At 39.5% G+C, this 15,166-nt stretch overlaps 1 protein-coding gene across 2 annotated transcripts in view; it reads right to left on the bottom strand.

Annotated features, from left to right (window-relative positions):
* Rc3h1 (ring finger and CCCH-type domains 1) overlaps positions 1–15,166 on the bottom strand; it is a 76,073-nt gene that overhangs the window by 22,805 nt on the left and 38,102 nt on the right. For both annotated transcript variants that reach the window (XM_040737230.1, XM_040737229.1), the window contains exons 7-11: positions 9,708–9,840; positions 6,872–6,990; positions 3,895–4,007; positions 3,144–3,425; positions 2,104–2,318 (exon numbers count right to left, since the gene is read on the bottom strand). In XM_040737230.1, the coding sequence (XP_040593164.1) occupies positions 2,104–2,318; positions 3,144–3,425; positions 3,895–4,007; positions 6,872–6,990; positions 9,708–9,840 (862 nt within the window). The remainder of the gene's footprint in view (positions 1–2,103; positions 2,319–3,143; positions 3,426–3,894; positions 4,008–6,871; positions 6,991–9,707; positions 9,841–15,166) is intronic.

Genomic DNA, 15,166 nt, shown 5'->3' on the forward strand with positions numbered 1-15,166 from the left:
GGGTGATAAGGGGAAGTACTGACAGACTTATGTTCAACACATTGCATAGAACTCTACCTAGTTTTTAAAAAAAGGTCCACTTAGCTGTATACGTCTGGTGGTTCCTCTGAATCCTAGAGTTCTTGAGACAACTGTGGTGGTAGACTTTCACCTGGCACCACCAGTTAAGACCAGTTTTATTTCTTCTCTCCATACCAGCTATGCAGTGCTTTTCTAGCATTCACTTTCTAAAGACCTACTTTAAGCTTGCTCCCCTAGTACTTCCACCAATATGGTTATGTTTAATATAGCTACAATGATTTTTGTTTTCTGTAACTGAACCCTTCAGGATACAATATAACACTATACACTGAATGCCTGAAGAAAAACAGTTACAATTTTTCAGAAGATAAAAATCAAATCAGATTATTTTATAACTACTATCAGTCATGTTCTATCAATCAAAATCTATTCTTATACTGGATACCTGCAATCCCAGCACTAAAGAGGGTGAGGCAAAAGGATCCTCATGGTTCAAACTCACAGAGATCCACCTGCCTCTGCCTCCCAAGTGCTAGGGGATTAAAGGTGTGGGCCACCACCACTTGGTATACACACTGCAAGCAATTCTGTCTCAAAAAACAAAAATCAAAACAAAACCCCAAAAAACAAAAAAACCAAGCAATCAATAAACAAGCAATAACAAAACCATAAAAATTCACATGTAGTGATGACATGTGCCCCAAAGGTGAAACCCTACAGGAAAAAGAAGACAGGAAAGATACTTTATTGCCATTAAGAAGAAACAAAACCTCTGTCATAGACAGAGGCAATGCTGTAGTCTGAAATTTTAGCATTCCCTTTAATCTTTTCTGCCTCTGCCCCCAGTGCTGGGATCAAAGGCATGCATGCACCAACACACTGAGCTATTCTTTACTATGAGGCTGACTCTATACTACAGAACTTGAGAGCAGTGGTTCTCACCCTTCCTAATGCTGCAATCCTTTAATACAGTTCCTCGTGTTGTAGTGACCCCAACCATAAAATTTTTTCACTGTTACTATATAACTAATTTTGCTTCATTTATGAATCGTAAAGTAAATCTTTTTGGAGGCAGAAGTTTGCCAAAGGGGTCGAGGTTGCAGAATTTTTTCATATATATTACAAGGCCGATAATGATAAATGAAAGAAAGGAAACTAGTAGCTAGTCTGAACATCAACTTGACACACAAACTAAAGGCATCTGAAAGAAGGTTCGGAACATTATTTGAAAAAATGTACCATTAAATGGAACTGTAAAGCATTTTCTTTCCTTTTTCTTTTTGGTTTTTCAAAGCAGGCTTTCATTGCATAATAACCTTGGCTGTCCCAGAACACACACTGCAGATGAGGCTGGCCTCAAACTCAAAGAGATTCATCTGCCTCTTCCTCCTAAGTGCTGTGATGAAAGGCATGCAACAGCATGCCTGGCTGTAAGGCATTTTCTTAATTAGTAATCAATGGGGGGAGGGTCCAGTCCATTGTGGGTGATTCTATCCCAGGACTGGTGTTCCTGGGTTCTATTAAAAAACAAAAAACAAGCCGGGCATTGGTGGCGCACGCCTTTAATCCCAGCAGTTGGGAGGCAGAGGCAGGTGGATCTCTGTGAGTTCGAGGCCAGGCTGGTCTACAGAGTGAGTTCCAGGACAGCCTCCAAAACAATACAGAAAAACCCTCTCAAAAAAACCAAGAAAAAAAAAAAAAACAAAAACACCAAAAAACAAAAAACAGGTTGAGGAAACCTTAGGGAGCAAGCCAGTAAGTAGCACCCCTGCAAGGCCACTGCATCAACTCCTGTCTCCTGACCTGTTTTTCCTGTCCTGACTTCTTTCAGTGATGATCATCAATGTGGAAGAGTAAGCCAAATAAACCCTTTCCTTCCCACCTTGCTTTTTTGGTCATGGTGTTTATAACCCTAACTAAGACAGAAACCATAATGTAAATTTAGTTTACATTCACTACATATATCTTTTTCATTCTTGGTCACGCTTACTCAATATACTTGCTTGGTAAATGTTAGTCAGTCTATAAAACTGATAGATTTATCCTTTTTACCTATCTGATAAATCTGAGTGAGTACATTACCCTGCTGATAAGGTGCTGGCTCAAATGCTGGGGCAGTTCCTCGAGGATCCTGATAATAAACATCCGCTTGTTGTGGTGGATACAACTGAGAACCTCGAGGTACCATCTGAATTGGTTTGGTAACAGGCATGGGAGGCAGATCTGTTGGTCCCCTTGGAGGTACAGGATGTGGATTCACGGGTAAGGCAGAAATACTCTTAGGGGTAGATTCCAGCCTAAGGAAACAAAATTATATAAGACAAAAGTCTCTAAAATATACTTTTAATGTACATTAAATGTTTCACATAAAAAGACTGCCAGTATTTGGAAAACTGATATACTCAAATGTTAATCTCTCCAACATATTAAAAAAAATTAACTCTCCTTTAAAAAAATCACTAGTGCAGGAAAAAGAAGTAAAAGGCAACAAAGGCAAAAATAATGGGGGGGGGGGGGTATCAGGGATAGGCAGATCTCTGTGAATTGCAGGCCAGCCTGGTCTACTAAGCAAGTTCTGAGACAGTCTCCAATGCTACAGAGAAACTCTGTCTCAAAAACAAAACAAGCATATGCATATTTTGGGGCCGGGATGTAGCTCAGTTGTTGGGTTCATTCCCCATCACAACATAACTGCACATGATGCTTCATGCCTGCAATCCCAGTACCTAGGAGCTGGAGAATCAGAATTTTTTGGGGGATTCATTTTCCTAACAAACATTTGTCGATTTATTACTTTTGTTTGCTTGTTTGGGCTTTTCGAGACAGGGTTTCTCTGCATTGTTTGGAGGCTGTCCTGGAACTTGCTCTGTAGCCCAGGCTGGTCTTGAACTCACAGAGATCCGCCTGCCTCTGCTTCCCGAGTGCTGGGATTAAAGGCGTGCGCCACCAACGCCCGGTGATAATCTTAAACTCCTAATTGTGATGTTTCTATGAAGTGAGTTAAAGGACAGACTTTGACTTAAAACAGAAGAAAACACAACAAACCAAATAAGCACTCTCTCTAGAATTGGACATTTCTTTTACCTCTACTCAGTTTACAAGGAAGAACCGTGAAGACTTACAGGTCAGGAGGGGACCCAGGAGCACTGCTGCTCAGGTGGTCCAGCTTCCCTGGCTTCAGACTAGAATCATAGCTGGGGTCTGTCCCACGTGGAATCAGCTGTGTCACTGTGCCCCCTGTCGATACAATTCCATTTGGTAGTGCAGGAGGTTTCCTGCTGGACAAGTCCACTGCACTTTCATCGGGAAGTATAGGTGTTGAAGGCAGGCCCACCTCATTAAGTTGACCCAAAGAGGCACTCAGAGGTCTTCTGGGAACCAGACGTTTGTTCATTTTACGAAATCTGTATGAAAAGCAAATGTTTGAAATAAAATATATTGTGCACTTAGTAAAAATCAGTTAAAATTGTTAATAAGTAATAGAACTTAGTGTGGAAATGACCCATTTTGATATCTAGTTGATAAAACATAGTTTCCAAATAAAGCAATAAAAACTACAAAAAAATTTTAAGAAATATACTTAATTTGTCAGATAGTGGTGGTGCATGCCTTTAATCCCAGCACTCAGGAAGCAGAAGCAGGTAGATCTTGGAGTTCGAGGACAGCCTGGCAGCCTGGTCTACTGAGCGAGTTCCAGGACAGGCTCTAGAGCTACACAGAGAAACCCTGTCTCAACCACCCCCCAAATTTTAGAGAGGGAGAGAGAGAGAGAGAGAGAGAGAGAGAGTATGTGTGTATTTTCATACAGGTTTCTTATGCATTGTATCCTTATTCCTTATCCCAAAGTATGTGTCCCATGGTCTTCATACTTACTTTTCCAGTTCTTCTTGTGAGTGTGCAAATGTACAGCTGGCCCCACGAGGGCATCCTCCCCTCTGCTTCATATCTCGACACATGTATGTTTTGTATTTGCTATGCTGTGGAGGCTGAGACCAAGACCAAAACATCAGAAGACATAAAACAAAATACACAATAACAAACATAAATTTTATGTTAAAAGGTTAGAATTCTGATAATACAAAAGAATTTAAGCTAATTCCCACATTTATCTAAACTACCCAGAGCAAAAGTATTGGGGAAGGAAATCACAGAGTTCCAAATTAAAATTTAATTATTTATTCTTTGTGTGTGGGGGGTGTATAGTGGATGACAATGGAAGTCTGAGAACAATTTTGTGGAGATTCTTTCCTTATACTTTTACCTGGGTTCCAGGTATTGAACTTAGTTGCATAAAAGTCTTTGACCGCTGAGAGATCTTTTCAGGTTCAAATTTAAAATCAGAAAGTAGTAGAGGAGCTCAGAATTAAGTCTGTTTTTCAATTCCCAGTGCCCACATGACAGCTCACAACCATCTAGAACTCCAGTTCCAGGGAATTAAAAATCAGGCATCCTCTTCTGGCCTCCACAGGTACCAAGCACATACATGTACATGCAGACAAAATACCCATACACATTGAAAATAAAAGTGCTTCTATTAAAAGAGCAGGCCTGAACTGGGGTTGGTGCAGCCCTCAGACTGCAACAGAGAAGTTTCTCTGTGCAGTGAAAGAGGTTGACACAGAAGCTCACAACTGCTCACAATGCAGAGAATAGTTGATTATGAAGTGCTCAGTTACAAACGAGTCAGGGTTACGTAACATGTGCACGTGCACGAGCACACACACCTTCACCAAGACTTAGAGATCATGGATTAGAGGTCTGGCAGAAAGACTGTACGAGACAAGACCAATGCACTCATGAACTCTTGTAGAGACAGTCAAGATTCTAGCATGCAAGGGGCTCATGCGCCCCTGACCCAACTGAGGAACTTTGAACAGTAGATGGCTTCTGAAGGAAGGAAGACTGAGGCATGTTGACCATGCTCCAGGAGCTGGCCTCACACTCAGAAGTATATAGACAGTACAAAATAGCACTTGATGAGTTATTAAATTTGGATGTTTGGTGAATCAGGGAGGAGTTAAGGAGAAAAGTTGGGGAATGAACATGATCACCATTGTGTGAACTTCTCAATGAGAAAGAAAAAAAGTTAGTCATTTTTTCTAACATGCTGATATTCATAAAGATATGATTCAGTGGTGAAGAAAATTTTATAGAGCTGGGGTTGAGTTCAGTTCCCTACACCCACATGGTGATTTACAGTCATCTATAACGAGTTCAAGGGGATCCAATGCTCTATTCTGACTTATGAGGGCACCAGGCCTATACATGGTGCAATATATACACAGAAAAAAACATACATACACATAAAATATCAAACATTTCTTTCTCAATAAATTTCAAGGTTCTCTTTTCATCCTTTAAAGAGTTTAAGACATTAAAACGTATATGCCAGACATTGTGGTACATACAGCAGTCCCAGCACTTAGGGGTAGAAGCAGCAATATCAAGGAGTTCAAAATCTTTCTCAACTATACAGTGAGTGGACCAGCTTGACTCCATCTTGTTACAAGGTCAAAATAAGTTCATTCCTATTTTCTATAAAACCTTGGTTTGACCATGCCTTGACCCATTTTCTGGAATTTGACAGGTTACACACCCTATATCCTGACCTCCACCCTGATAAGATGTTCTGCCAAATAATTTTGAGATGTTCTGCCAAGTTCCCACATAACTGAAAACCCCCCTGGCCTTGCCATTTGGGGGCAAATATAAACGCCACTTTAGGGAGATGGGCCTGTCTGACAAAAAATGAAGCTGGCATAATTTGACCAAAGAATTTAGTTAATGGTATTTACACTCATCCAGTGGGGTTAACAGCGAGCTACGTTAGACCATTTCACAAAAAATAAAACCAAGAAGACTTCCAAAATGTACACTCTTCCAACATCCTATCATATAACATGTAACTTCCTACTAACAAAAACCACAAAATCTGGACCAGTAAGAACGCTCAGTGGGTGATGCTGCCAAGTCTACCAACCCAAGTTTGATCTTTAGGATCCACAAGGTTGTCCTCACCTCCAAATGTATGCCCACACATATACACAAATAAGTGTAAAAATACTTTGTAAAATTAGAAGATGATTTGGCACACTAGTGTGATAAATATTCTAAGTACTAGCAGTATAGCATTGGTACGAAAAAAGTGACAAACTGACATGTAGTATGAGAGAGTAACCATTTTTAAATGGAATAAGCTTTATCACAGAATCTATTTTTATCCATGAAATATTGCTATATCTGATGTGAAATAACCCCAGAATACCATTAACAATTATTGTCAGATAAAATTATGTAAGAAAAAACAACACATTGTTAACCATGCTAACTTATAATCTCTACAGTCAAAGTCTTTTAAAAAAAGATAAAGTACTGGGGAGGGTCTAGGCCCTGCCCCAAATGATGTGACAGACTTTGATGATCCCCCATAGAAGTCCTTACCCTTTCTATGGAGCAAAAGAGGGATGGGATAGGGGTCAGTAGGGGGCACGGGAGGATGGAAGGGAGAGGGGACTGGGACTGATATATAAAATAAGATTGTTTCTAATTGAAATTAAAAAAGAACAAAATAATTTAGAAATTATTTTATATGTATGGGTGTTTTGCCGACATGTATGTCTGTGCACCAGTGCATGCCTGGTACTCACAGAAGCCAGAACTGGACATCTGAGTCCCTTGGAACTGTAGTTACAGGAGGCTGTGAACCACCATGTGGGTGCTGGGACTTGAACCTGAGTTCTCTGGAAAAGCAGCCAGTACCCTTAACCACTGAGCCTCTCTACAGCTCCTATGATTAAGAGTGTTAAAATAGTCACTATGATATCTACAGATTTCAAACAGCAACCCTTACCTGCTGTTGGTCTGCTCCTTTTTTGCTGTGATTCTGAATATAATCAACCAGCCCATGTACTACCGTACGTACAGCAACCAGGCCATTTTCTAGCTGTTCCCATGTTGGAGGAGGCGCATCTATAAAATTAAAAACAAAAAACTATAATCTATGCAGTGCTTTATCCAATATCAAACAAATGAAGGAAGTATTATCAGCACTTTCAATCAATCAAGTAATCATTATAGAGCTTTGAGACACTCCAAACCATCAGAGATGGTTAGTGGTATCAACCTAAAAGGAGCAGGAATCACCTGAGACATGGGTCTCTGGGTGTGCCTATGAGGGTGTGTTTTATGTTAACTTATGCAAAAAGACACACCTTTTTTTACTATGGCAAGACCATTTCCAAGGCAGATCATGGATTGTATAAATGATTGCGAATGTGATATGAACAGTTGCTTCAAGCTCCCACGGTCTTCATTTTTATGCCATAATAGCCTGTACCTTGAGTTGTAAGAGAAAATAAACCCTTTCTCTCTTAAACTGCCACCAAACACACAAATATAACATACTACACATGCTAACAAATACACAAAAGGAAGTGAGAAGACATTTTCATAGATGAATTCTACATATGACTACTGTTAATGGCATTTGAACTGGGTTTAAAACACAGAATCAGGTTTGAAAATAAAGGAAAAGCCAACAATCACAGAAAAAGATCACTTTTTGGACCACTAACCCTATCTGAAATATTATTATTCCAGGTGCTGGAGAGGTAATAGTAATCAAAATAAAGTTCCTGACTACACTCAAGGTAAAGATCTAGAAAATAAGACAAATGATAAAAATATGAGTACTTAGAAATGATGCGTTGAAAAAAAGAGCAAACCAGTGTGTGTAAACTTTAGACATAGGTCTCCTCGAAAACAAAGGTGAGGGATACAGAACAATGGTACAATGTTGTCTAACATGGTCCAAGGCCTTGTTTTCTACTCCTGAAGCTTTAAAAATAAAACAGAAAAAGAAAGTTAAATATGATTAAGACCCAAAAGGCAGGTTTTTAACATGTTCAGTAGATTATAAGGGAGAAAGACTCTGTGGCAAATTTAGAAGTAATGGAAGACAAGACCATGATCATAGATCACCTCAAATCCCCCTACATCACACAAAATATTTTACATTTTTATTCTGTGTGAAGGAAATATATTGCAAAATTTCTGAGCAGAGAAGTAACAGGATGAAGAATTGAAATCCCATGCAAAACAGGCAGTCAGTTCATAATCCACATGGAGAGATGAGACTTACAGTAGAGGTCAATGGATTATGAAAGAGCACAGGTAATGTGCTGATGAACTTGATATATATATATAATGAGAAAAAGAAGAGCAGTGTCTAAGGATTCTGGACCAATAAATGGAAGAATGTAGTAGCCACAACACAGTGCTGGGGAAATGGGTCTAGACCTAAAAGAACATCAATTAACACACGTGTCACTATATTTTGTGCCACCAAAAAGAGGGAAAAAGATGAATTTCTACCACTGTACAAAGTACAAATTTATTTCATTGTTTTAGACAAAAGTAAGCTAAAAAAACAAACTGACAAAGTAACAAAAAATTCTGACTGCACAATGGCTCACAACCATCTATAACTCCAATTCCAGGAACTCTGATGCCCACTTTTTTTTTCCCTCGAGACAGGGTTTCTCGGTATTGTTTTGGAGACTGTTGGTCCAGCCCAGCCTCGAACTCACAGAGATCCGCCTGCCTCTGCCTCCCGAGTGCTGGGATTAAAGGCGTGTGCCACCACCACCTGGCCTGACACCCACTTTTGACCACCAAAAATACCAGGCATGAAGACAGTCACATACATGTAAGCAAAACCCTAATACACAAAAAATAAAAATAAAAAAATAACTTTTAAAAAGATCCCAGTAGCCAGGAATTGGTGGTGCACACCTTTAATCCCAGCACTTAGGAGGCAGAGGCAGGCGAATCTCTGTGAGTTTGAGACCAGCCTGGTCTACAGAGCGAGTTCCAGGACAGCCTCCAAAACAATACTGAGAAACCCTGTCTGAAAAACCAAAGATGAACTCACTTTGAAACATGGAACAGATGATGTTGAGTATCAGGCAGCATTTGGGAAATGGTTCTGAAGTGATGACACTAGCATTAACAGAGCTCTTTGGAAATCTATTTTATACAGAGGTAACACTATGCGTAACAAATACAGGGGAAACATCTCCATGGGTAGGGTGGACTGATGCATAAAAATAAAGCGGCAGAAGCTTTTCTGTGTCAAAGAGGTATCCAATATTAGTAAGTGCTGAAAATATAGAAAGTAGTTTAAGTATTCGATGTCATCTCTGGAAACAGTGACAAGGAAACTAGATACTGTTCAGGTAATGGTTCATTGGGTACATTTTTAGGTCAAGGAGGGGTGAGAAAAGAATGCCCACGTAAAGGTATGAAAGAGAATAATTAGTGGAACAAGGTATTATGAGAAGATGAGATAATAGAGCTGCATCTAAAGGTAAGATGAGGAAACAAGTTGTGACAAAGATGTGACAAGGGTAAATAAAATACAGCATGCTGTGGCAAGATTATTATGAAGGAGAGATATTTTCTTAGTGAAGTAAACAGTAAAATATAAAGTACTGAATGAATTTTAGTTGAGGCAAATTAATGAGATAAAGAGAATATTATCTGAGACAAAAACCTAAAATACAGCTGAAAATATCTGGGAAAACTACTTTGGGAAACTTTAGAAGAATATAACACAAGTTAATTGAAGAATCACCAAGCAGTACTGAGGTACACATAAATAGTCCATTAATTTCTCTTAGCTTTACCTGGACTAGGGTCAATGTTTGCTAGTAGCTCCAAGTGGGGTCTTAGTCGGTTTAAGTTTGCTGGGTCTCCAGTCCGCTGGAGAGCGATAGTTAGCTCCTGAACACTCTGTGCAAAAGAGGCAGGGGTCTGCAACTTTAAAGAAAAAGGGAAACATTAATTTCCTATTTAAAACATCAATAATCTTTTGTTGTTGTTGTTGTTGTTTGTTTTTTACGAGACAGGGTTTCTCTGTATTGTTTTGGAGGCTGTCGGTCCAGCCCAGCCTGGAACTCACAGAGATCCGCCTGCCTCTGCCTCCCGAGTGCTGGGATTAAAGGCGTGCACCACCACCGCCCGGCAAAACATCAATAATCTTTTTAAAACATAGATTTTTTTCTTTCTTTCTTTTTTGAGACAGGATTTCTCTGTGGCTTTGGATGTTTTCCGGGAACTAGCTCTTGTAGACCAGACTGGTCTTGAACTCACAGAGATTTGCCTGCCTCTACCTCCCAAGTGCTGGCATTAAAGGCGTGCACCACCAATGCCCGGCTAAAACATAGTTTATTTACACCTCCATTTCTACAATTTATTAATCTTAGTTTGTGTCTATCCATCTAACCTATGTTTTGGCCAGACTGAATTACCTTCTACCTAAACAAGATCTTTCTCTTTACCCACAGCTCGGTACACGTTTCCTCTGCTAACACATAATTCAAATGTGAGGCTTTTCTTCCGATATCACCTTTTAGTTGCGTTCTTGGTAGTTCTTCCAAATACTGAAATTGGAAGTATAATCTAGAAATGATGTCAGATGATAGAATAATGCCAATGAGTACTCACAGTCATACTGAATGAGTTCAAAATTCCTAAGACCAAAGATCATGACATTAAATATATAAACCGTACAAACTTAAGTTTCATCTATTAAATAGTCCAAATAATTTTAAATGTCTAGGATAACTGAAAACAAAATCCTGTTATGCTTTGATTGCAGGACACAGAGAAATCAAACTGGAACTGACATGGCTCCCTCCTCCCCCCTGGCTAGCTGTCATAGTGCTATATAGCTCTATGCTGGCTGCTGGGGTTGACAATCAGCAATACTCTCAACCAGCAGTGGACCCTGCATGCTAACCTGTAAGCCATGGCCAAGGAGGCCATAGGCCCTATGGGTGAACCTACTCTTGTTTTTGCTAGATGGGTATGTCACCAAACTGCCTTACTATTTTTGTTTATACCTACATATCAATGAATACTTTTCTCAACCTTGCTCAGATGTTCCTTTCTGCGTGGCCACCAGTTAGCTTAGAGATTCATAACTGGTCAAAAGTTCTATTCAGACCTAAATGGCACATCTCTATCACACCACCAAGACTGAGGAAATATCAGTCTCTGAGGAAAAAGGGATGTAAAGACTGTAAAAGCTGGAGGATGGGAAGAAGAACAGTAAACTGTCTTCTAGACATGGCATAGCTGTTATATTCATGAATTCATGGCAGCTATGGTTCCCTGCACAAAGATCAAGCTAGTCATCTAGCATGTCAGGGAGACTCAGGAGGCTCCACCCTAGCTGAGAGGTTTTTGCCAGTTGATGGTTGCTAGAGAAGAGAGGGTTGCCTAGTGTGGCCTAGTGGGTTGCCCATGTTCCTGTGGATGACTCCATGCTCATGTGCATACAGGTGGGTTAATGTGGAAAAAAAGAGAGAATGTAAGAAAACATCATCTTGGGGGGGGGTAGATATGATCAAGGAAGAAATGATCAAAGAATGAAATTTGCAAAAAAAATTCTGATTTAGTTTGGGATTCTTGAAGGTTGTGTATGTCTCTAAAACTTTTGAGATATATTCTCACACAAACTCCCCTCTGCTCATCATGAATATAGGCCTTTCAAGTGGGAAAATGCTGATTTTGTAACAGTAACTATGAGTTCTTACTTGAAAACATTTAGTGTGGTGATATATTAACATTACTTATGACTTAATAAAGATTGCCTGAAGTATGAGAAATCAAAGCCAGCCACACTAGTTAGCTATAGAAGCTAGGCAGTGGTGGCACACACCTGTAATTCCAGGACTCAAGAGACCAGAAGGATCTGAGTTCAAGGTTACTCTACACAAGAGTGAAGAGTAACAGAGCTCACACCTCTGATCACACCTTTAATCCCAGCACAAGGAAGGTAGAGACAGGAGGATATGGTTTGGTGGAGAAAGGAATATAAGCAGGAAAAGACAGGAATTGAGAGTGTTTGTCTCTGAGGATTCAGAGAGACAGGACTGCCGTTTCAGCTGGGTAGAGAGAGGTAAGATCTACTGGCTTAGCTGCTTTCCTATTTCACCTTCAGCTTCAAGCTTGAATCCCAATATCTGTCCCTGGGTCTTTAATTTTTCATGTTACAATTTAGCTCCTTTGGCAGCTAATTCCTCTCTCAAAAGGTCATTATGTAAAAGGTCATTTCAAAAGCAAACATTTAAAAAAAAAAGGAATTAACAAACTACCATTAGTAACAGGCCTGAGAGTACAGGCTTTTTAAACACATTTGAATAAACATTTTACCTTGCCTATCTACGGCACCTGATTAGTTTAATAAAGAGCAGATGGATAGAAATAGATAGATAGGTTAGGCGGGAACTTGGATTGAATCTAGGCCCGAAGAGATGACAGTGAGACAAGGAGGCGAACATACAGAATGGAGGAAAGGCAGACAGAATGTGGACTGATAGAAGCAGGTTAATTTAAATTATAAGAACTAGCTGGGTACAATACAAGCCCAAGCTAAAGGTCAAGCTTTCATAATTAATTATAAGTGTGTCATTACTGTGAAGCTGGTGGTCCCAAAAATGCTGTGGAGCAATCTTTGTATACAATAAATATGTAGTATACTCACTGGTTAATAAAGAACTGACTGGCAGGAAGAAACTGGGGTGGAGAGATACGAAGAGCTTAGTTATTTCTTATAGATAAGAAATATGAACTTAGATTTGTGGGTTAATTTAGGTTGTAAGAGCTAGTTAGTTACAAGCCTAGGCTATCGACAGAGCATTTATAATTAAGTCTCTGTGTGGCTATTTGTGAGTTAGCCAGTGGTCCCAATGAAAAATTCTGCCTATACAAAAGAAAGTCCAACTACACAGCCCCAAATATGTCCTGTAAAGACTGTACAAATAAAATTTTTACAGTGTTTAAAACAAACAAACAAACAAACAAAAAAATTAGTAGTGGTGCACACCTTCGACCCCAGCACTTGTGAGGCAGAGGCAGGTAGGATCTCTGTGAGTTCAAGTCCAGCCTGGTCTACAGTACTAGTTCTAGGACAGCCAGGGCTACACAGCAGAGAAACTCTGTCATGAAAAAACAACTAAGTTTCAGTTCAATGTGGGAGGCCATGGGGAGTATAGAGCAAGTGACAACAAATATTTAACAGGTCTACCCACCAGACAAATAACTCTCTAATGGGGGCCCCCACTTGGCAAGGTCCATAGGTAGGGTCACTGACTGTGAATGACTGTTTCTGTCTGTAGTTTTTCTCATGTGCCACTACGGGTATTTTTCCCAGGGCCTGTGTGTTTATCTCATTTAAATATTCCATTTACTGGGCATACGATAGCTGTGGATGGGTCAGGAAAATGATTTCTGCTTAAGCTGTATAATTCTGATGAATAGAATGGTAGGATTTTTTTCATTACTCAGAATGACAGGAAAATTCTCAGCTACAAAGACAGCCTTTTACACATTCAGCTGACTTCAGATGTTAGAGCACATTCAAAATAGACTGGTTCCCTCTGGAGATGAACACACAAAGCAAGTTCCCAGGTGCTTATTATTTCTGAACCAAGGTAAGGCATAAACAAACTTTGGTAGACATACCTCCCTGCAGTAAAGGACTTTCTGAACATACTCCTAACCTCAAGGATCAGTCAAATGTTTATTGTTTAAGTCCTGAATTTTCTGTTTGGGAACTCAGACCACTTAGACTTATGTGTACAGCTAAGCATTACTCACTGGCTAGTCAGTGTGACATCCCTTGCCTGAGACAAACTGTGTGATCAGTATGGCTCTGTTCCTTATTATTTTACTTTAAGAAGTGTTGTGTGGTTCATATTTGTTCAGAGGCTTTGCTGTAGTAGTAGTAGAAATGTGAGAAGATGGAGAGAGAAGGAGGTGAGTGAATGAGAGCTACACAGAGATGCAGCAGGTATCTGAAGAAATGTAACAGAGAGAAGTGTTCACAGAAGATAGGTGTGAAGACAAGGGATGTGGCTGTATGTAAAGAAATGTAACTGTAAAGAAACTATTCAAGATGAAGTAAAAGAGAAAGTTACCATCAGAAAGTGTGTGTTTCCTTATTTATCCTAAGATAGAAAATCTAGCCCCTCAAATAGAAAAGAAGCTTTTGTAAGTCCTGCTGTTTTAAAGGCATTCTTTCTGCAACACTGGTGCAGTTCTGGGAGCTGGTTTCCATGGGCTGAAGTAATTCAAGAGTTGCAAAAGTGCTCAGCAGAACTAGTATGCCTGAAGAAGCCTTTGGTTCAATCTTTGGAACAGAGAAAAACAAAAACACAAAACAATGCCACCACAAATAACTCTAAGAAATATATGCACAAAACAACCATAAAATGAAGCATCTTCACTTTGGATGATGCACTTTTCCATTGTGATGGAAGTTCTATACTTCCTATTGCTCAGTATAACTATAAAAGGCTCATACTTATTGCATATTTTACTTGTTTGTCACACAATAGTCTCTGGACATGAAACAAACTGTGATAAGAGAAAATTACCGTAGAATATGTATGTTAGTTACTGTATGAAGCTCATTTCTGGAATCTATAGAAAAATAAGCCAAATTTCTCTTCAGAGATAGAAAGCTCTTATGTTAAGATTAACAGGGTTTTACTAATTACAACTACAGGTACAAACTTTTGTTCATACCTGAGAGCTATGGTAATTAAGTTAAAAGTTGTGATGGCTATTCTTGGTTGTCAACTTGACTATCTGGAACAAAACCAAAAATGCAGGGCCCACCTGTGAGGGATTTTTGCTTAATCTGAAGCAGGAAGATCCACTTCTAGTCTGGATCTTTGAGGAGGAAGGACACACCTCTAATCTGAGCTACACCTTCTGCTGGTGATCTATATAAAGGACATGGAAGGAGGAAGTTTTTGCTTTTTGCCTGCTTGCTCTCTCCTTTGTAGCAAGTTCTTTCCTTCACTGGCATTAGAGCTTACTTTGGGATTCCAGCTATACTGAAGATCAGCTGAGACATCCAGCCTCATGGATTGAGCAACTACTGAATTCTTGAACTTTTCACTCACAGCCAGCCATTGTTGGATTAGCTGGACTTCATCCTAACAACCCCCCCTATAGATTTACTCTTAAATTATTAGCTTAGAGAATCCTAATATCAAGGAAGAGTTACAGACTGAAAGTTATAGAACAAGAAGAAAAACAAAACTCATTTCTCAATTCTCAATCAATATAT

The sequence above is a fragment of the Mesocricetus auratus genome, unplaced genomic scaffold, assembly GCF_017639785.1.
Source record: "Mesocricetus auratus isolate SY011 unplaced genomic scaffold, BCM_Maur_2.0 Super-Scaffold_100676, whole genome shotgun sequence".
Lineage (NCBI taxonomy): Eukaryota > Metazoa > Chordata > Mammalia > Rodentia > Cricetidae > Mesocricetus > Mesocricetus auratus.